At 39.4% G+C, this 22,552-nt stretch overlaps 1 protein-coding gene and 1 long non-coding RNA gene across 2 annotated transcripts in view; both read right to left on the bottom strand.

Moving 5' to 3' along the window:
• Positions 1-18,103, bottom strand: part of LOC147211014 (nuclear pore membrane glycoprotein 210-like) — a 49,400-nt gene extending 31,297 nt beyond the window's left edge. Inside the window, 10 exon segments of the mRNA XM_086129539.1 lie at positions 3,332-3,438; positions 3,526-3,594; positions 4,813-4,971; positions 5,045-5,168; positions 10,261-10,268; positions 12,218-12,360; positions 12,983-13,079; positions 14,932-15,063; positions 16,903-17,042; positions 17,955-18,103. Of these exon segments, the coding sequence (XP_085985665.1) occupies positions 3,332-3,438; positions 3,526-3,594; positions 4,813-4,971; positions 5,045-5,168; positions 10,261-10,268; positions 12,218-12,360; positions 12,983-13,079; positions 14,932-15,063; positions 16,903-17,042; positions 17,955-18,103 (1,128 nt within the window).
• A 1,367-nt stretch (positions 18,104-19,470) lies between these two features.
• LOC147211015 (uncharacterized) lies at positions 19,471-20,850 on the bottom strand. The gene is made up of 2 exons (XR_015102428.1): positions 20,721-20,850; positions 19,471-20,245 (listed from the first exon to the last, which is right to left on the bottom strand). It is a non-coding gene; the product is annotated as an uncharacterized LOC147211015 (long non-coding RNA).
• Positions 20,851-22,552: the final 1,702 nt, after the last annotated feature.

The raw sequence follows: 22,552 nt of genomic DNA on the forward strand, positions 1-22,552 counted from the left end.
ACGTACTTCCGATCTCGTTTGTGAATTTCAAATGTTGAGTTTCCGCATTCACTTTTTGCCCCTTCGCAACAAAGGGAAGATGAACATATGGAAGAAAAACGAGCCCTTCGATGATAAGATAACCTTTATTTGTCCCACACTGAGGGACAAATAAAGGTTATCTTATCATTGTTATGTTATTCATTCCTTTGTTGTGTGTTCACAAACGCCCCCATAGAATTTATTTTGTGATTTCCTCACTTGATTTTCTGTTTTGATGCAGTATTTTCACTTTTCTTAGTGTCATTGAAGTGATCATTAATTTCCGTTTTTCAGAGGCTGTCTTTGAACACCTCTCCAGTCGAACGAGAGGAGAGAAGGCACGGAGTCAGACGCAGACGTGTCTGTGTTTGTCGAGACTGTTAAAAACGTAAATTAAGTGTACGTTTTAAAAAAACAACACCACAGCTCTCCTTTTTTTCGGAGTTGCAACATGCATCTATAGCTATATGAGCTATATTAGTCTACTATCAAAATGACTACATTTGCTACAATTACACGATGAGCCTTCATGAATTTTTTTTTTCTGTGCAGTGCATTCTGTAGAGCAGGGGTGCCCAACCTTTTCTGACCGAAGAGCTACTTTTCGTTCAACCAACCTACTGCGATCGACCCGCACATCCACAACACACAGACGCATGCCTACCTACGCGGAGGCAAGGGACGCACTTTTGCAGCATTTTTGACTATCGTAGCTCATGTGTACTGTTTTAAAAATGCTTTTCACGGCCCTCCAGATTCTCTTTGCCAGTAATTTTTTTAATGTTTTTTTTTTTGCAACAGCCACCTGCCTTGCTTCCCACCCTGCTAATAGAAACGTGTGCAGCAGGCGATGACACAAATCATCATTGGCAGAAACGTTGAAATGTAATATTTATTCTACATATTTTTACAGCATTGAGAAACGTGAAGAATGTTTGCGTCATGTATTTACTCCTACAGAAACCATATTTAAAACAAAAAAGTAAATTTCCTTCACACGTCATGTATTTAACTCCTACAGAAACCATATTTAAAACAATAAAATAAATTTCCCTCACACATCTTTTATAAAGCTCCAGGGAGCCACGAGATGGCGCGAAAGAGCTGCATGCTGCTCTAGAGCCGCGTGTTCCCGACCCCCGCGTGAAGAAAATGGGGAAGGGTAATTAGGCGTCAAAACTACATTTCACCTTTTTATATTTGCCCGTGTGGTGATACACTCGCCTGACTTGTTTACGGGGAGCGTAGGATCGGTTCCGACTCGGTGACGGTGTGCGTGTGGGTGTGAATAGTCGCTTCATGTGCCCTGCAGTCGACTGACTGGCGACCACTTCGGAGAGATTCCAGCAAGTCCCCGCGAAACCGTTCAGGATAAGCGGTGATGAAAATGGATGGATGGATCACAATTTACTCTTTTTTTCAGTCCATTATTTTTCCCGCTGTTGCGGATGGAGCCGGAAGTTATGGACGGAAATAGTTCTTCATAACTTCATTCAACATTTTCAATGGACAACAAAAAACAAAATCAGACACTTTGCATATTTACACAGAGATAAAGAATTTAGCGCCAGGGTCAAGGCAGATTCAAGGCAAGTCGATTACACATTTGACTTTCGCTCAGCCCCCCCGCCCCTCCCGCAAAACCAAAATGTGCATTCTTCCAAAATTAACCAAAGGTTTTTTTTTCAATAAAACTTGTCATAAAAATACATAGGTCACACCAGAAAGATTTTACTGACGAAGAATGCCAGAATAGAATACCGCTGCCCCACCAGTGTCTTTCGCGAATCTTTTTTGCATATATAATCAGGTGAACAATTTAAAGGACATTTCTTTACTCTTATTCGTAATTAACGAACGATTGTGGAAAAGCCAGCCTTTCTTCCAAGCGGCAGGATGTCGTCCATAGAGACAGGTGAAATTGTAACCATGTGAGATGGTGAGGTAATCTCTTTCTGAAAAATCACTAGTTTTCTGTTCTTTCAATAAGATTTGACATTGGGAACGAATTTTCCAATCACTAAACTCAACTCAACTCAACTGTATTTATAGAGCACTTACAAACAGCCATCGCTGCATACAAAGTGCTGTACATGGAGCAATTTAACATATACAATTAACATTAAAACAAATCGATAATAAAGACGGTAGAAAGCACCAAACAGTAAAACCAAGAACAAATCTAAGTCATGCTGAGTCGAATGCCAAAGAATACAAGTGAGATCACGGCCCTGTTTCATGTCATGAACAGGATTCATTTTACATATCGATAACGTAAAAAGAAAAATAGCCAAAACCATAGGGATCCTCTACAAAACCAAGGAAGTGCTAAATAAGAGATCTTTGTACACATTATATTCTTCATTATTATTACCATATATGACCTACTGTGTGGAAATATGGGGAAATGCCTGCAAAACAAACACAGTCCCTATTCTAAAACTACAAAAAAAAGTAATTCGAATTATTAATAGATCAAAATATACGGAACCCACAAATCCACTATTTATCAAGTTAAATACGATGAAGTTTTACGACCTGGCTGACTTTAAAATCGCCCAATTAATGTACAAAGCACACAATAACCTGCTCTGCCAAAACATTCTGAAGTTTTTCGAAATTTGAAAAAGCAGCTATGATTTAAGAGGTACCAACTTATTCAAAAAACTCAAAACAAGAACAAACATCAAGCAAAGAAGTGTATCTATCAAAGGTAAACACCTTTAATTATCTGTGGAATAATTTCGAAACGGACCTGAAAATGAGTAAATCGCTTGCTGAGTTCAAAAACAAATTCAAAAAAATAGTACAAACAACCTACATCAATCAGAGTTAAAATGATAAATTCTAAACATTAAATATAATGATAAATCAGAACTAAGTTGATAAATAGAGAAAGGTATTGAAATATCCATTATAAATACAAGAGAAAATTGATACAAGAGTGCCAGGGTGTGTATGTATAAAATCCCGATACAAACCAAAAGTTGTAAAAATATCACGGTTAAGGGAGAGCTTTAATGGAGACTTCTTTCTTCTTACTTTCTTTTTTTTCTGATTGATATAAAAATGATTTATTAGATATAAACACATAACACGGGGTAGGACTAGATACGTTTTTTACTTCATCCTACTCCCTTGAACATAATAACTGTGTTGAATGATGACTGATTTCTTTCCTTTATACTATTTTATTTACTTTATTTTCTGTCAAATTATTACTGTATATGTTTTATGTTCAAGAAACAAACAAACAAACAATACTGTGACAGTGTCATCGACAGGTGCTCTTCGACTGAGGTTTACTTACATCAGACAAGTAGAGCTTGTTGCCAGATTTATCGAGTACTTCAATCAGGACATCATAGTCTCGGCCCATGTCCAGAACCCAACTGTTTCCAGGATGAATTTTAAAACCTAAATCCAACACACAGGTTTGAAAAAGACTTTTTGCACTCACATTTCTCTTTCAAAACAAAAGTAAGCAGGAGTGACTGAACTAACCTAAGGAGGCCGGTTCCACCACAAACAAAGTGCTGTCGGTAAGACGACACACTCCTTGCATCCGAAGACCTAAACAATATTTGTAAGGAAAATTTAACCAGCTGGGACAGCTGGGAAATGCAGAACCTTTGGAGGGGCGGGCCACTCAAAATTAAAAGGGGGCACACGGAAGCAGATGCCAAACAGAAACATATTTTATTATGAAACTCACTGTACTGTATTTTTGTGTAGAATGGAACTGAAATGGCTCGGTTACTGCCCTGACATGACGAAAAATAAACAGTGGTCACAATGTAAATATAACATGTGCAAAATACTCATTTGTGGCCAACAAATGCAAATTTGTAGCCAAGAAGGAGCCTTTGCTCCATACTGGATGCTAGTTAGGTCAAAAAATTGAGAGGTCCTCATCTGTAAAAATTAGTTTCTCATCGATAGCTGACCTAATCCATTTGACTTCTGTGTGAAGATATTACGATCAAACAATACAAATGAGCCTTCTTGATGAAACATTAGCAATGCTATACACATTCCAAAAACATGCATGGCAGGTTAACGGAGCACTCTAAATTATCCCTAGGTGTGAGTGTGAGTGTGACTGATTGTTTGCCTAAGTGTGCCCTGCAATTGGCTGGGATCCAGTTCAGGATGTCCCCCGCCTACTACCTGAAGACAGCTGGGATAGGCTCCAGCATGCCTGCTTGGAGGATAAGCGGATGAGAAAATAGATGGGTGGTCTGATGACTCAGTAGGACAACTATATTCCCACGAAGGAATGGGGATTTGGGGGGTGAGTTTGTTTTTTTTTTCCAAACAAATGTCACCAAAAGTGTAACTTAGACGCTCAAGCGATTCATATGCTTTTTTCCTTCTCTTCCATTCTGCCTTTTTTTGACTGACATGACTGGAGTGATGTATTTAAAAACATGGCACTACTCTGCAAGCAGCTTACTCGAGCTATGAGCATAAAACCCAAACAGGTCAAGTCAAGTCAACAGCATTTATAGAGCACTTTCAAACAGCCATCGCTGCATACAAAGTGCTGTACATGGAGCAATTTAACATGCACAATAAACAGTAAGACAAATCGGTAATAAAGGCGGTAGAAAGCACCAAACAGTAAAACCAAGAACAAATCTAAGTCATGCTGAGTCGAATGCCAAAGGTCCATCAGTGCAGCCTAAAAATACTGTATATGTGCAGTGGGTTGTCATGGTCCAACACAGCCCAACAACACCTTGTGAAGTCTCCAACAGAGTGGCAGGCGAAAATGTTTCAGAAGGATACTTTTCTGGTGGAGCACGACATTGATGTGTCCCAGTTGAATGGCGGTCACTGTGGAGGTTCTTTGATCCAGACGTGCGACAGCAACATCTGGATTCCCATTTGTGTTGACTACGCTGTTCTCAAGGTGCAGCTCATATTCATCACATGGCATTGAAAGCTCTTGAGAAACGGCAATATTCTATCTCAGATGTACTCAAGACACTCAAATACGAGCTCCACTAATAAGTCTTACCGGTTGTCAAGCCCTTCAGGACTTGGTATCGGATTGATGTTCCAACCATCAGGTAGATGTCATGCGCAGGGCTCGGCAAGATGTCCTCTAAAATCTGTAGTTCCACCCCAACTGCATCCAGACCCTGCAGGACAGATATCACAGCAACATCGGAAGAGCTTCATCTTCATGACCAGTGATTTGAAAACAAGCGACACGAGGGAGTTTGTCTGAAAAGGGGACACGGAGTCGAGGTGACTTGTTGAATCGACTGTATGCAAATATTTGGGTCTCTGGACTGGAAACAACTTTAGTTACTGTACCTCTCTATTGCTGAAAATGCATTTGTTTACGAGCATAACCACTCCACTGTAACAGAAACAGTGAGGCTTCAAACATATCTATCTGGGCGCCAACAACGAGTCACGAAGCATTATTTGTTTGTCACAGTTTGTTAGGCCACATGCAACTTCTTGATGCAATATATCCATATTTAGTCTCTTGGTCGGAAAAGGTGACAAATAGTATAGCAGTCGGTCGGTCCTCATGGCAATCAAAGCTATGCTCAGCTTTTATTGCCTCCTCTACCCCAAAACCGAGTGGAAAAAATTGTCACATGTGGATGTCATGTGTCCTATAATTTACTATCATTTGTGTATTTTGACACAAGTATAGAAAAGGCCTTTTACTAAGACACTTAAGAAATTGAAAAAAAAAAAAGAACTGGTTGCCAGCCAATCGCAGGGCACACACTGACCAACAATGGTTCGTGCTCACACTCACACCGAGGGACAATTTAGTGTGTTCTCTTAACCTGCCATTCATGTTTTGGGAATGTGTCAGGAAACCAGAGTGCCCAGAGAAAACCCACGCAGGCACGGGAAGAACATGCAAACTTCAAATAGGAAGGCCAATGTCATGACTTTCTTGATTGTGTTCCAGCTCTAGTTGGAGTGAAGGGCGTTCCCTCTTGCAGGTGCACCTTACAAGCTTGGTGGACTCCGACTTCTACTTCTCCTTGTCAGATTATTGACCTCGCTTGATGTTACGTTTCAGTCTTATTTTCATGGCCGCTCTCACTTGTTCTCATATTCTCATTTATATATCTATATCTATATCTATATTGATATAGATATATACAGTATATATATACAGTATACCTGTATATACTGTATATATAAATATATAGAGATATACTGTATATATAGATATCTATATAGATATAGATATAGATGTATATGTATGTGTGTGTGTGTATACATATATATTAGAGCTGTCAAACGATTAAAATATTTAATCTCATTAAAAACTCAACTGTCATAATTAACTAAAATTAACTAAAAATTTATCGTGATTACTCACACATTTTTTTCTCGTTTCTGAGTTTCCTTTTATCGTTTTTTTGTCCTATTTTTCCCCATTTTAATGCTCTCATCAACATGGAATCATGAATCCGTTTTCTATGTGCAAAATGCAAATATTTACTGAAATAATATTTCGATTTTCAATTTTACATGAACATTTTTCACTTGGAGCAGTTATTCACACATCATCTCTTACACAATATTACTGTCTATCAACAACAGTGAAAAAAATATTTTGCCACACATCAGCTCCTTTAACAGTTCTTTTTAAGGAATCAAAACAGAGAAATATAACATTATAAAGTGCACATCTAAGGTAAACTAATACTCAGCCTATAGTGGATTTAAGCCGTGGTTTCAGACTTAAAGTTTGCTTTGAACACAGCAGTCAGGCTATGTTGATTCTATTGGTCCTTCTTGCGCGCAAGTCTCTCTATGGTTTTGTGTAGACATCATTTCGGATGACTACACTTGTTTCGAGGCACAACACAACACTGGAGACGCCTAATTTTCAGTGTGTTCGCTACCACTGCACCGCTGAACTCTTGACGTGCACCGTTGCTGTCAGACGAACACGGAGAAGCTCCACCCCCATTATTTATATGGCCACGGAACACAGTAACCTTCCACACAAAATAGTTCCAAACAAGTAACAATCATGTCAGTGGCATACATCGTGCTCAACAGGCTACCTGCTCTTTATTCACCAGAGGCTCATCAACCAAGTCTCTTATTTCTCTCCTGAAACAGTGTCTTCTCCCGCTTGGTGTACCTTAGCCTTCTCCACTACGTACAATTTCTGTTCATAGCTTGTCATGGAGGCTCTCGCTGGCAATCCGTAGTGGAGTCGTTAGTGCAATGCAAATGATTTCAGCTTGAGTTGAGCTGTGGACAATGTTGATAGGCTTGCATGCAGTAGCCATACATTTAGCGATGGCTTCTGCAAATTTGTTCTTCGTCGTGTTATCCATTTTCTTTGCTTTGAAATGATCTATAGCTGTCTGTCTTAGACGAGGGGGCGGAGTACTCACATCAGCTGTCTGCTTGGCCATTAAGTGGTATTTCAGACAGCGAGCCTGAGGGAGCCGGGAGACAACCAGCCAGCGCGCGTGAGAGAGCCGGGAGGCAGCCAGCCAGCGAGCGTGAGGGAGTCGGCGACGACCGCAAGGGAGCCAGCGACCACGAGGGACCCAGGAGACGTCCAGCCAGCAATCGCGAGGGAGCCAGTGATGACGGCGAGAGAGCGAGCGACGACAGCGAGGGAACCAACGACGACCGCGAGGGAGCCAGCGACGACCGCGTGGGAGCGGGAAATTCAAATCCCAAAAACATGGACTTCCAACCCTTTGAAGATATTGACTATAAGCTATTCGATCCCGAGAACAATTTGGACCCAGACAATAACTTCTTCAAGAACAAACAAAGGGTAACAAACTCTGACTATTACCTGGATGAACAATTCAACATGAATATAAAATTAGAAAATGCACTTTCAGTAATACACTTAAACAGTAGAAGTCTCTATAAAAACGTCACAAAAATCAAAGAATACCTGACTAAATTCAATAAATTTAAAATAATTGCCATATCAGAAATTTGGCTTGATGAAGATAAAACAACTGAAATGGAAATAGAAGGTTATGAAATGTTTGCAACTAATAGGGAAAACAAAAAAGGAGGGGGGGGGGGGTTGCAATATATGTAGACAAAGCACTTAAATGCAGTAAAATCGAGAGATTGAAAAACACAGTAGAAAACCTAATGGAATGTCTAACCATTGAAATACATAATAAAAAGGCATCAAATATCATCATAAGTTGCATCTATAGGACACCAGGATCATGTATTGACACATTCAATAAAAAACTAACAGATATGCTCAGTTACAACAACGATAAGAAAACACGAATAATATGTGGTGACTTTAACATTGACTTATTAAACCCAAATGGACACAAAAAAACAACTGACTTCATAAATACTATGTACAGCAACAGCTTTTTCCCAGTAATCCTGAAACCTAGCAGAATAACAGTTGACACGGCCACATTAATAGATAACATATTTATAAATAAGATTGATCATAAAATGGAAAGTGGACTTCTCATTAATGACATAAGTGACCACCTACCTGTCTTTGCAGTTTTTCATAATTATTTTGATAGAAAAGCTAAGTCAACAACTCACATAACAGAAATAAGACTAAGAACCCAACGCTCCATCGATGCTTTTAAGCAAGACCTAGAAAAACAAAACTGGACCGAGGTCTACTCAAACGAAGACCCAAATACAGCGTTTGAAGTATTTCAGTCTACCATAATCTCCTTATACGATAAACATTTTCCATTAACTAAAGTCTCCAAAAAGTATAAAGACCCAAGTAAGCCATGGATAACGAAAGGCATAGAAAAAGCATGTAAAAAGAAAAACAATTTATATAAATTGTTTTTAAAATTGAAAACTGAAGAAGCAGAAAAAATATATAAGACCTATAAAAATAAACTAATAAATATTATAAGAACCAGTAAAACAGATCATTATCATGCCCTATTAGAGCAGAATAAAAGTAACACACAAGAAATATGGAAAATACTTAACCAAGTAATCAGAAATAGTCCTAAAAAAATGGATTATCCAGAGTATTTTATCAAAGGCAAAAATACTATTTTGGAAAAAAACTGCAGAAATAGCAACTGAATTTAATGAGTATTTTGTCAACATCGGCAGTAACCTAGCAAAACAAATTCCTGATCCAACAAACCTGTTTGAAATAGATAGATACGTAGAAAAAAACTCCTCCACGATGTTCCTTACTGCTGTGAAACAAGAAGAAGTATCAAATATTATAAAAACTTTTAAAAATAAAAAGTCAACTGATTGCTTTAATATTGATATGACAATAATAAAGCAGATTATAGAATATGTAGTGCGACCTTTCACGCACATATGCAACCTGTCATTCAAAGCTGGTATCTTTCCATCAAAAATGAAAATTGCTAAAGTTATTCCAATCTATAAAAGTGGAGAAAGACATTGGTTTACAAATTATAGACCAATATCACTACTACCACAATTTTCAAAAATATTAGAAAAACTATTTTCTCGCAGACTTGATAGCTTTATACAAAAGCATGCGCTGTTAAGTGAGAATCAATATGGCTTCAGGGAAAAACGGACCACCTCAATGGCAGTTATGGAGTTTGTGGAAGCAATAGCCACTAATATAGACAACAGAGAATTTACTGTTGGGGTTTTCCTAGATCTAAAAAAAGCTTTTGACACAATAGATCACAGTATATTATTGAAAAAACTAGAAAGATATGGCATTAGAGGTGTAGCTTATAAATGGATAAAAAGTTATTTAGAAAACAGATATCAGTACGTGCAGCTCAACAATAAAAACACGAATCAACTGAAAATCACTCATGGAGTTCCTCAGGGGTCAGTGCTTGGTCCAAAACTATTCATCTTATATATAAATGATATCTGCAAGGTCTCAAAACAATTGAAATGTGTCCTATTTGCTGATGATACAACTTTCTACTGTTCTGGAATAAATCTGAAACAGCTCCTGACAACCGTAGAAAACGAATTAAACAAATTAAAAAACTGGTTCGACAGAAATAAATTGTCACTTAACCTGAAAAAATCGAAGTTAATTGTTTTTGGCACAAGACCAATCAAACACCAAGCTAAAATTATGGTAAACTCAATTGAGATAGAAAGAGCGTATGAAACCAAGTTTCTCGGATTAGTAATAGACTCAAAACTATGTTGGAAGCCACATATCGATAACGTAAAAAGAAAAATAGCCAAAACCGTAGGGATCCTCTACAAAACCAAGGAAGTGCTAAATAAGAGATCTTTGTACACATTATACACTTCATTATTATTACCATATATGACCTACTGTGTGGAAATATGGGGAAATGCCTGCAAAACAAACACACTCCCTATTCTAAAACTACAAAAAAAAAAACAATTCGAATTATTAATAGATCAAAATATACGGAACCCACAAATCCACTATTTATCAAATTAAATACGATGAAATTGTATGACCTGGTTGACTTTAAAATCGCCCAATTAATGTACAAAGCACACAATAACCTGCTCTGCCAAAACATCCAGAGGTTTTTCGAAATTCGAGAAAGCAGCTATGATTTAAGAGGTACCAACTTATTCAAAAAACTCAAAACAAGAACAAACATCAAGCAAAGAAGTGTATCTATCAAAGGTGTTAATCTGTGGAATAATCTCGAAACGGACCTGAAAATGAGTAAATCGCTTGCTGAGTTCAAAAACAAATTCAAAAAAATAGTACAAACAACCTACATCAATCAGAGTTAAAATGATAAATTCAAAACATTAAATATAATGATAAATCAGAACTAAGTTGATAAATAGAGAAAGGTATTGAAATATCCATTATGAATACAAGAGAAAATTGACACAAGAGTGCCAGGGTGTGGATTTATATAAACCCGATACAAACCAAAAGTTGTAAAAATATCACGGTTAAGGGTAAAGTATGAGCCTTAATGGAGACTTCTTTCTTCTTACTTTTTTCTTTTCTGATTGATATAAAAATGATTTATTAGATATAAACACATAACGGGGTAGGACTGGATACGTTTTTTACTTCTTCCTACTCCCTTGAACATAATAACTGTGTTGAATGAAGACTGATTTCTTTCTTTTTACTATTTTATCGACCTTATTTTCTGTCAAATTATTACTGTATATGTTTTATGTTCAATAAACAACAACAAAGATTTCAGACTCGACGTGCTATGATGATAGCTCAGTTTACGACTGCAAAACATCCAGGTAACTTTGGTCTTGACAGTGGAACTATCTGGCAACTCTTTAAAAGTAAACTTTCCATTCATAAACTGTTTAAGTATCCGTTTTCGGTGTCGCGCGCTGCCATGGCTGGCAAAACAAACATGTGCGTGGACCTGTGCAGCGCGCTTGTTGTTTTTGTTTCTGGTTTATCTATAGAGCAACGTAACATCTGCTGTGAGGTGTGCTGCGTTAATCTCGCGAGAAAAATTTTAATCCCGTTAAAATTCATTTAAATTAATGCCGATAATAACGCGCTAAACTGACAGCTCTAATATATATATGTATATATCGACAGATAGATTTTTAAACTATTACTCTTGATTGTTTTTGTGTTATTGGGTTTTTGACGTTTTGTTTTGCATTTACTCTCACCTTTGCAAGCGCTTTTGGTTTCATGCTTTTTTTAATGCCTGTCTCCTTGCGACCAGTGATTTCAGTTTATACTTTGTGCATTATTAAGTTCGGTGTGAACCTAACAGCCGGGATTGAACCCTGCACCTCTACACTGTGAGGCAGACGTGCTGACCAGTCATCCACGGTGGCGCCCTTTTTTAGGCCATAGCTATTTTTTTTTTCATTTTAAAGCACGCAAAAAAAAATAATCATAATTTAAAACGTTTTAAAAAATGAATAGAATTGACAAATTTCAAAAAGGGATCAATTCTCATACCATCACCCCCTCCATTTTCACCGTCATCTTTAATGGTGTCTTTTCCCATTCATACAGAAAGGGGGAGTCATTTATGATGTTAACTTTTATTTTACGATTGCCGCATAGAGGCCATAAAACTGTGAAATTACAACTCAGGTTGGGACCAATGATTATCCCCTCTTGCTATTTTTAGATCGAAACATCAGTGGAGGTTTGTGGTCACACAGAGGCCACAATTTAAATTCTTCTCATTTTCAAACACCAGGAAATCCTGTCAGGCAAACCATTTGAATAGTTGTGCCAGAAAAGTATTTTTATCTTACTTGATACAGGAGTCTGGAATTCTGGTCTTCACTTTCGCATGCCCTGTTTTCAGGCCTGACACCAAAATGATATCGCCTTGTTTTCCGACACGCTCCATTTCAGAGATGTATTCAGGAGGTTTGCATGTGGACTCGGAGAACTTCACAAACCTTGAGAAGGGACAAGAGAGAGCAATGTTAACTTTGTGACACTTTGGATTTTACCCAAAAGAACATATTAGTCGAATATCAGGTGGAGTTTTGTGATGCCCAGCATTAAAACCTAAATTTGTTTCATGAGCAGACTCTTTTCTCAATCAACTTTGCTCTTTGAGTTAAATGTAAACACAGTTAATCCGTTCCAGCCCCCCAAAACACTCAAAATGCAACTTTAACTGTCTTTCATTTGAAGATTAAAACATGGAATCTGTGAGCGCACAACATTGGGGTCTACTGGCAGCTTTATGGCATATTAAATACTGCTACCGACTGGTACGGTTCTTCCACTGCAAGGAAACCAATGTGAACCGGTGGTGGCCGGATGTCGAGAAGTTGGCCACCGTCATCTAGTGGAGGAAGACTGAAGGGCACGTTCATCTCAAATTTTGATTGTCTATGAAAACAAAAACTGGTCGAGTGACAACTCGAATCTCAAAAGATTCACAGTGAATCGGGACACTTCTATCTCAAGGCACCACTGTATTTATTCGTCATATTCTTACTCATAAATAATTTTGAAAATTTAATGTGTAATTTTGTTGCTGCTAAATAATGCAGATAAGGGAAGACTTGCCGCAATATATCATCAGAATCGGTTAATCCATTCACATCCACATCCTTCACGATACTCCAGTCAAAGACCAGACCTGCAAGAGTGCTGAAGGGGTTTCCTGTAAGGAAAATGAAAAGCACAAGAGTCATGCTCGACTTTTCCATATACTCAAACAAGTGAGTGAAGATGAAGCAAGTGCGTATGAAACAGGTGGCATTGAGGGTATTTGCATGGACGGTGGGAAATGATGGATGTTGAGCGCACCGATATGGCAGCTACTGGCGGCTGAGTTGGCCAGTATGAAACGAATAAGCATTTGATGACAGAATCCTCAACATTCTTCTATTCGCTACTTCAAGTAATGACTGTAAAGGCCAAAGACAATGAATCAAATCATAAAACCTAATACCCTATGACAGAGGTCACCAACTGTTTTGAAATTGAGAGCGACTTCTGGGGTATTGATGTGAGTTTGAGACACCTCTGACACAACAAATGTGATCAAATGAAGCTTTAATTTTATTCATCTATGCGAAGACATGTTCATGATATCGCTCGGCAGCCAAATTATCAACCGTGATTTATCAAGGTTTTGTGTTGTGTTTATTATTTTACTTTATGCTAACTGTTTTGTTCAACGCTTTGTTACAGCTGCAGCTGTTGTAAAAGCGCTTTACAAATCTCCAGCAGAATCTCCTCCAGATCAACCCTAGGAAAACTAAGGAGTTGGTTGTGGATTTCTGCAGGAAACAGTCCTCACCGGCACCGATGAACATCCAGGGTATGGACATAGAGAGGGTGACCTCCTACAAGTACCTAGGTGTTCTTCTGAACAACAAACTGGACTGGTCTACAAACACGGACAACCTGATTAGGAAAGGACAGAGCCGACTCTTCCTACTCAGGAAACTGAGGTCTTTTGGGGTTCAGGGGTCGCTCCTTAAGACTTTCTATAACTCGGTGGTGGCCTCGGCCATCCATTATGGCATTGTCTGCTGGTCAGGCAGCATCTCAGCCCGGGACAGAAAGAGACTGGAGCGACTGGTCAGGAAGGCCAGTTCTGTCCTGGGTTGCTCCCTTGACACTCTGGAGGAGGTGGGCAACAGAAGGATGCTAACTAAGCTAAAAGCTATGATGGACAGTCCCTCCCACCCTCTCCAGCCCGCCCTGACAGCACTTCGTAGCTCCTTCAACCAGAGACTGTTACACCCGCGCTGCAAGAAGGAGAGATACAGACGCTCGTTCCTACCAACTGCTGTCAGGCTGCTGAATAAAAAATAGCAACAATAATATTTAATAATTGAATGATGTGGAAAACAACTGTAAATAGCACTGCGATTTATCCATTTTGTATTTATATTGCACTTAATTGGACGGTGTTTGTTTGTTTTTTCTTCTTCTTTCTGCCTACATTCTTGCTGCTGGAGGCTGTAAATTTCCCCAGTGTGCGACTAATAAACGATATCTTATCTTAAATCAAGATGTATTGTATTGTAAGGTACGAAACCGATAAATATCCGCACGTAACACTTCCTTTGTATACATTTCTGCAAGTGTGTTTATATTTTCACAATAGACCAGCGGGCGGGCTCCTCATGTGGTCCATCGTGCACGGTGGCACCATGTTGATGACCCCACTGGCCTAGAGCCTTGAACAGAAAACGTCAGACTGCTTCCACAGTTCATTTAGTTAAATGGCTTTGTCTTTAAGACAACTCGGGGATCAAAACAAACACGACCAGGTCATCGGCCCAGCCCGAGGGGATCCAACATTGTCATTGATCAAGATATTGAAGTTGGTTAATCTTTACAGCAGCAACAGATGAGTGATGTGAAGGCAGAGATGCAAATGGTCAATAAATACTTTACAGTGATCAAGACCAGCCTGGAAGTGCCAATTAGCTTGGTTAAGGGAGTATTTAGCAGAGCAGCAGCAGGCTATAATGAGAGGAAGTTCATCTCGTAGGCACCTTGAGAGTCCACCGCTTTAATTTCGAGTGGAAGGGGGTTATCGTCCAGGTGAAGCTGTCTGATGGTGGAAACAATGGTCATACTCAAGATCACGTCAAGGATTACTTCGCACTTCAGTGTCTGTCCTGTCCCTGTGAATGAAAGATGGTAATCCACTTTACACACAGTGGGAAAAACTACTCTCAGTAAGCGCGAATGGGTTTGTGCTGATGAAAGAGATTGAAATGTGCTTGCATCATGTACTGTGTATACAGTAATTCCTCGCTGTCACGCGGTTCACCTTCCGCGGCTTTGCTGTTTCACAAATTATTTTTAGTGCAGTTTTTTAAACGCTTTTATTTAAACAGTGAATTGTGTTCTGCATCCTGATTGGCTAAGGGACTGACCAACGTGAACAGTCTCCGAACCTCGTCTCTGTCCGGCTTGCCATATTTACTTTTGCAAATTTTTGGTCTTTGGTTTCATTGTACCAGTAGCGGATGCTGGTCTGTCAAGGAGGGGAAGCTCAGTTTCGGCCTACATCATAAAATGTGTCTGTTTATTTATCCGTGAATTCTACTCTCTGTTCCTTTTCAAAAAAAATGAAAAGGATGCGATCACCATAAGATCGGTGATTGGCTCATTTCACTGGCAATTTTTTACAATTTTTACTTCCCTTCACCTTTGTCAATTTATTACTGTATTGTATGTTTTATTTGTTCAACAAACAAACAAACAATCAAAAAGAGATTCAGCCTCAGACAGATCATCCAATCATCATGCAGAAAAGATGAGCATCCGGGCAAGCCTCGAAACGCCTACTGTCCATAGACTCCCAGACACGCTGAGCGTCCAATGGGCGGGACAAAACAAGCATTTATCCAATGACTCGTCTCGTTTCAATGCATTGGGACAACCTACACTGAACTCTCGAGACGCCAGCGTCCGCGCGGTTGACGCTCAGCGTCCACACAGTTTAAAGCACAGTGAAGCTGCGGGAATGAATGAGAAGAGAGTCACATCGTAACCAGTAATAAGAAGCTCATTCGGAACAAAAGTTGAGCGCCTTGTAGCGCATATTTAGTCAATGACATGTCCACACAATTTTACGTACACACATAGATTTGATCACTTACTTTTTGACATTTTAGGGCAGGGGTGTCAAACTTGTTTTTGTCGCGGGCCACATTGTAGTTACGGTTTCCCTTTTAGGGCCGTTGTGAATTTTGGGAAACCATATAAATAGTTAATCCCCTCCACATATCACATACACAGCGCACAACAAATTGATCAATAACTAGTTTTATAATCAGAAGTCAAGAATAATGAGTGTTATTGTGGATTACATATGACAATTTGAAATTTTTGGTTCACACTCTCGCAAGCATCATGGAACTTGTCAAGCTTGATTTGCTTTCGTGGGCCACATAAAATGTTGTGGCGGCCTGGCCCGCGGGCCTTGAGTTTTGCACCTGTGTTTTAGGGGAAGCTGAGCTTCCCTTGCAGTCTTAGAGCAATCGCCTCTGCATTGTATACATAGTTCAGTATTGTGTAATAACTATAAAAAATAAAGCTGACTATCAAGTATCAAATACAACTTTATTAACAAATTTCCTCCCTCTCACATTTTTTTTTGCTTTTTATTTTTTATTTTTATAAATCCTACTTCACAGATTTCACTTATGACGGATTCTTTTTGGAACGTAACCCCCGTGATAAACGAGGGATAACTGTACTGTCGCTATGATTTGGTCAAGGGCAGGAGAAGCAGGTTTCAGGAAAAAGATTAGCCGTTTTTCTTCGCAATGCACTTTTCATGATGTCATAACAGCATAACAACTTTTGTGGGTGAACAAAATGAATGTAAAAACGATTGCACAATCATAAAGAGGGAAGGAAAGGTTGTGAAATATAAGAATAATTTGATGATTGTGCAGATTTTCTCCACTAGGTACAGCACAATGGACTTGTCGTTCCCAATTGATAATTACCAACATCTTCAGCTAGAATGGTGCTGGTCAATCTGGAGGGCTGCGTCGGTAGAGCTTGAAGAACCGCCTTCCTGGAGCAGCCTCTGCCTGTCCCTTCGTCAATGGGCTGGACGATCGCAACTTTTGGTCGAGTTGATGTCCTGGAAAAATATGAGGACAGGGTTGCCTCACTTTTGCGGGTGATGCGTTCCAAAGCCTCTGGCAATAAGTGAATTTCAACAAAATCGAGGTTGGATTAGTTTTGCTTATTATTAATTTTATTTGGGAGGGGAGTGGAGGAGTTACTGCTCTTTTGCGCAATTACACACACACACACACACGCGCGCGCACACACACACACGCGCGCACACACACACACGCACACACACACACACGCGCGCACACACACAAACAATTCTGTAATGTTTGCATACAGTAAATGTGAATCGGGATTTCACGTCTGTTCCACGGTGCGTTAGCACCCTCTCTTGGTGAACGTGTGAGACAACATGCAGTTGACACCTGACGAGAAACGTGTATGTAACGTATAACGTGCGGGTGTCAACTGGATAAAAAAGAGGCGCTGTCCTCGTCTGTCTGATCATCGATGGTATTGCAAGCAAGAAACATCACAAACTCCTACCGTCCTAAAGTCTGAAATGTAACTTTTAAAATGCTACATGTAGAATGAATACAGTGCCAAACCGCTCACTCCAGGCGACGAGCTATCTAATTTTCATGGTCTCTGGTTTAGGAAAACAAATAATCCCCCCAAAAAAGAAGTCTTTTTTTTACTGCACTGACTAAGAAGGGAGTAAAATGTGCCAAAAAGTGAGCTCAATCTGACATACATGGAGAATACATGAAGTTGTAGTCACAAATGAAAATCCGAAATCGACTGAATCCGCCATGACCAAACGGCGAAGTAGCGAGGGACCACTTTTCACTTAATGTATTGGTCAAGCACAGTAAGGTTAAGTAACTTTGTTCAAGCCACCCATTCACTCACTCACACTCACAGATGTGTCCACGATGTAATGACATCTTTTGACCATCTTTTTCTCTGCACTCACCATCTATAGCAGCCCCCAGTGGCTTCCAGTGTGAAGTCAATTCCTGTATCTCCGGTCAGGGGGAGCAGCAGTTTGAGCACATTTAGCTGGGAGCAGCCACAGTTTTGAAAGACGCCTATTAACGACAGCAAAAGAAACGCCAACTGCATTTTCGCTCAATGCGAATTGTCGGTAGCGGAACTACAGTGAATAGAAACCGCAAAAGACTTGTTTTGCCTCATGAAAATGTATCTTGGCTTGGTAATGTATTTCCGTCAAGCTAACAAACGTACTGGTCAGCTCTCAAAAAGTGCACAGGAAGCGAAGCTAACTGAAGCCGAGAACCCGCCAGTTGCAATTACGTATTGACCCGTTGTACCTACGTACCACGATCACGTGACGGCGCCACGACAGACCGCGGAAGTTCATGACTGCCGAATAGAAATGCGCGGGGAAAATACAGAACGATTTTGCCACGATTACCGGATTTGAGGGCATGCTGGCAGTGGGAAGATGTCACTTGTCACGAAGATTGATGAGTGTTCTGAAAAGAACACTCACATTTGCGTTGCATCTATCATTCTACTACCTTGTAATAATTCCGATTGCTATGGCAAGCCATTTGAGCATTTATTCCAAATCCCTGATATCAAACATAAGTGTGTTACACTAGTTCGATCTCCTTCAGCACTAGTTTGACACTCGGCCACACTAGTGACACCGAATGTCGAACTAGTTGCACAGAAATCCTCACTAGCCACTCATTTTTGGCAACTAGTGCCACTTTTGTCCAACTAGTGCTGACAAAATTCTAACTAGTGACACCTGGAAGCACACAAGCAGAGGGAACTTCCCAGCTAGTCAGCTTTTTTATGCCCTAGTGGCCCACTAGACCAAACTAGTGAGGTTCAAAGTCTTACTAGTTTACTAGTAAGGTTTAAAAAGTGTTAACTAGTGAAACGTGGATTGTTCTAACATGTTAACTAGTGGCCTATGATTTCCTGCACTAGTTAACTAGTGGGAGCTGAAATATCCACTAGTTAACTAGTGGAGGATAAAACATTGATAGTGCACTAGTTTAAGACCGTTAAAGCCTTGATATCCAACTAGTGAGTCCAAAAATGTTACTTGCTCACCAGTGATGCCCCAAATATCCACTAGTTCCACTAGTGCGACATTTTGACTTCACTAGTTTGACTAGTGAAGTCAAAATGTCGCACTAGTGGATGTCACCCTACTCACTAGTCAACTAGTTAAATGGTCGTTTGATTTAACTAGTTAACTAGTGATGGCAAAATGTTCACTTGTACAACATGTGAAACACTAATGGCTCACTGGTCACACTAGTTACGCTAAATGCTAATCAGGAGGCAGGACAGTGCCAGAAGTGAACACCTCCTATTGGCTCCATAATAAGAGCACCACCGAGCAAAAAATGAACCCTTTAAAACCTGATTCTGAGCTTTAACAATTATTTACCGCCATTTGCGTAATATCTACAGTATACAGAAGGAATCAAGCAATTTTTACCAGTCAATGTATCTGTAGGTGATGTTTATTTATTATGTACACGGAGATAAAGAGTAATGGTACAGCTCTACAGTATCTTTCCACTTTTATATATGTATGCTATACTAAATAAAATTAAGTATATAATGCAACAGTTCTGCAACATATTCTCCCTAAATAATGATGTGAATTTTCAGTTGTTGCTAAATCAGTTAGGATGCTATAATTTGTGGTGTAGATGCGAATTTAGGAGAGCAGGACAATATTTCGCATTGCAATTGGAGCAGCAGCTTGGTTGATGATGTCCCCAAACCGGCTCATCTATTATATTTGTCGTGCAATACAACGAAAATGAGCACAATTGAAAAACATAGGCTTCTTATATTTTAAAATAAAATAATCACATGTTTACCGTTCTGGGGTTTCTACAATCATGAATGAAGGCATTATTTACAGCATCTTGACAGCAGTGTGATCGAGCAGATTAGATGGAGTAGAATTTGATTGGGGCTTCACTGATTTATTTCATACAATTCATATCCAAAACACAGTTGAAAAATATTTGATTGTTAAAATATTTAAATACAAGAACTATATCAAGAAATTAACAAAACATACAGTTTTTTTAATGAGGAGAAAATTCTAAAAACATATCACAGATGACAAACGTGCCTCTCCTCCTCCTGTTCTTCAATGAGGCTGATCACCCTCCAGCTCCCGTTAGAAACATCGTGCTGCTGAAGGTGTGCCGTCAGAATGGTTGTGATGCAGGAGGTGCTGTGGACTCTCCCAGAAACGAGGACCTAGTTTAGTTTAGTTGTAGATCCAGTAAAACATAGTGCAAATGTTACATTATTTATAATGCACAGTTAGTTACAGTCTTGTGAATATTAAAAAATGTACTTCATGTAATGCAGGCAGCGAATAATTCAAACGAACTAAGGCAGCAAACAGAGCAAAATCATGTTCCAAACATTAACTTTAACTATTTTTTAAATGTCAATTAGCTTGTGAGTAATAAGACAAAATGTGACTGTCAGAGCAAACGGCAGATTTGAGAAAGTCCTGCCGAAATAAATCTGCACCCGACTGCGACTGTCAGCGTTGAACTGCCGCCATTGCTGTCAAAGTCAGACACATCTCCGAAATCGTTGGAGCAGATTTTTAAGCAGGCTTCATCTTGATAAATTGACCACATATCTGACATTTACACCATAACTTTACCGCCTAAAATAATCGTAAAACAACATTTTGTGTAACAACAAGAGTAATATTTACCCGAAACGCTTTCAATGCGTCTGAAAGTTTTCTCCTCCGTTTTTGTTGGGGCTTGGCTCGAAATGCATCATGATTGGCTGCCCGAAGTCCACGTGTCTGTCGGACGTGCTCTCATTGGTCTACAATACAATCACGGATGAATAAATACTCAGGGTTTGCCAGGCAAGCCCTTTGAGTATTTATTCCATATTGCCCACTAGTTCACTAGTAAGACCATTTTGAGGCTTACTAGTGAACATGTAAGCCACAAAACGCCCACTAGTTCATTAGTAAGATCATTTTGACGCTTACTAGTGAACATGTAAGGCCATAAATGTGCCCACTAGTTCACTAGTAAGATCATTTTGAAGCTTACTAGTTGACATGTAAGCCGCAAAACGCCCACTAGTTCACTAGTAAGATCATTTTGATGCTTACTAGTTGACATGTATGCCCCAAAACGCCCACTAGTTCACTAGTAAGATCATTTTGAGGCTTACTGGTTGACATGTAAGCCACAAAACGACCACTAGTTCACTAGTAAGATCATTTTGAGGCTTACTAGTTGACATGTAAGCCACAAAATGCCCACTAGTTCACTAGTAAGATCATTTTGAGGCTTACTAGTTGACATGTAAGCCACAAAACGCCCACTAGTTCACTAGTAAGATCATTTTGAGGCTTACTAGTTGACATGTAAGCCACAAAACGCCCACTAGTTCACTAGAGACGTTCGTGTTTATTCAACTAGTTAACTAGTGGGAGGCATTTTGTCTCACTAGTCAGACCAAGAAATGAACTTGTGCAAGGTTTGACTGAACATTTTTGACATTTTTCCTACATGTTGGGCTTTTCTTTTCACTTGTTGGTGTTAATCAGCACTTGTGAGCGACTGTGCACAACGAGTGCAACAAATATCTAACATGTAGGGATTTTTGTTGCACTAGCTCATGTTTTTGGCATACTAGCTGGCATGCACATCGCACTAGCTAAATAAAATTGCTTACTAGTTGACATGTGTGCACAACTAGTGAACTTGTAAAGTTTTGTAACTGCCAAACATGTAAACTAGCCAAATGTGATTATTTCACTAGTAAACTAGATGTGTGCACATGTCACCTAGTGCCCAGTTTTGTCAAACATGTTCAGTCAAAGTCTATACATGTTCAGCATTGAGCCTGACAAGTGAGACAAAATACGTTCCACTAGTTAACTAGTGATATGAAACTCTGTGTCACTAGCTCACTAGTGTGTCACACTGAACCCAACTAGTTTACTAGTGAGGAAACATGTGTATCACTAGTTAACAAGTACAGTGAAAATGAGCCCAACGAGTGTAACTAGTGGATATCTCTACATTGACTTGTGAACATGTTCACATTTTGAAACCGTCTAGTTAACATGTAAGGTCAAATCGATTGCACCTAGTTTACTAGTTTGGATTTCTGGATTCACTCGTCGACATGTAACCAATAATGGGCATCCTCTGGTGAACTAGCTGCAAATCCTCAAGACAACTTGTAAACTAGTGTAAAACATGCAAATGAAGTGGGTGTGATTATGACAAAATCTGAATCCCGATTGGTGTATTTTAACTGCAGATCCAATAGGAATCCTGCAGCCACATTTCTGCCCCACCTCCTCATTATATTTTGTGCAACTAGCTTACTAGTGAGCAGGTTGGCATCCACTAGTTCTACTAGTGAACATTTTAGACCTCACTAGTTGAACTAGTGCGACATTAAATGTCGCACTAGTGCAACTAGTAAATATTTGGGGCATCACCAGTGAACAAGTAACATTTTTGACACTCACTAGTTAGATATCAAGGCGTCAAGGGGCTTTAACTAGTA

Source organism: Hippocampus guttulatus, chromosome 1, assembly GCF_054856545.1.
Source record: "Hippocampus guttulatus isolate MCC_2025c chromosome 1, RoL_Hgut_1.0, whole genome shotgun sequence".
In the NCBI taxonomy this organism is placed as follows: domain Eukaryota; kingdom Metazoa; phylum Chordata; class Actinopteri; order Syngnathiformes; family Syngnathidae; genus Hippocampus; species Hippocampus guttulatus.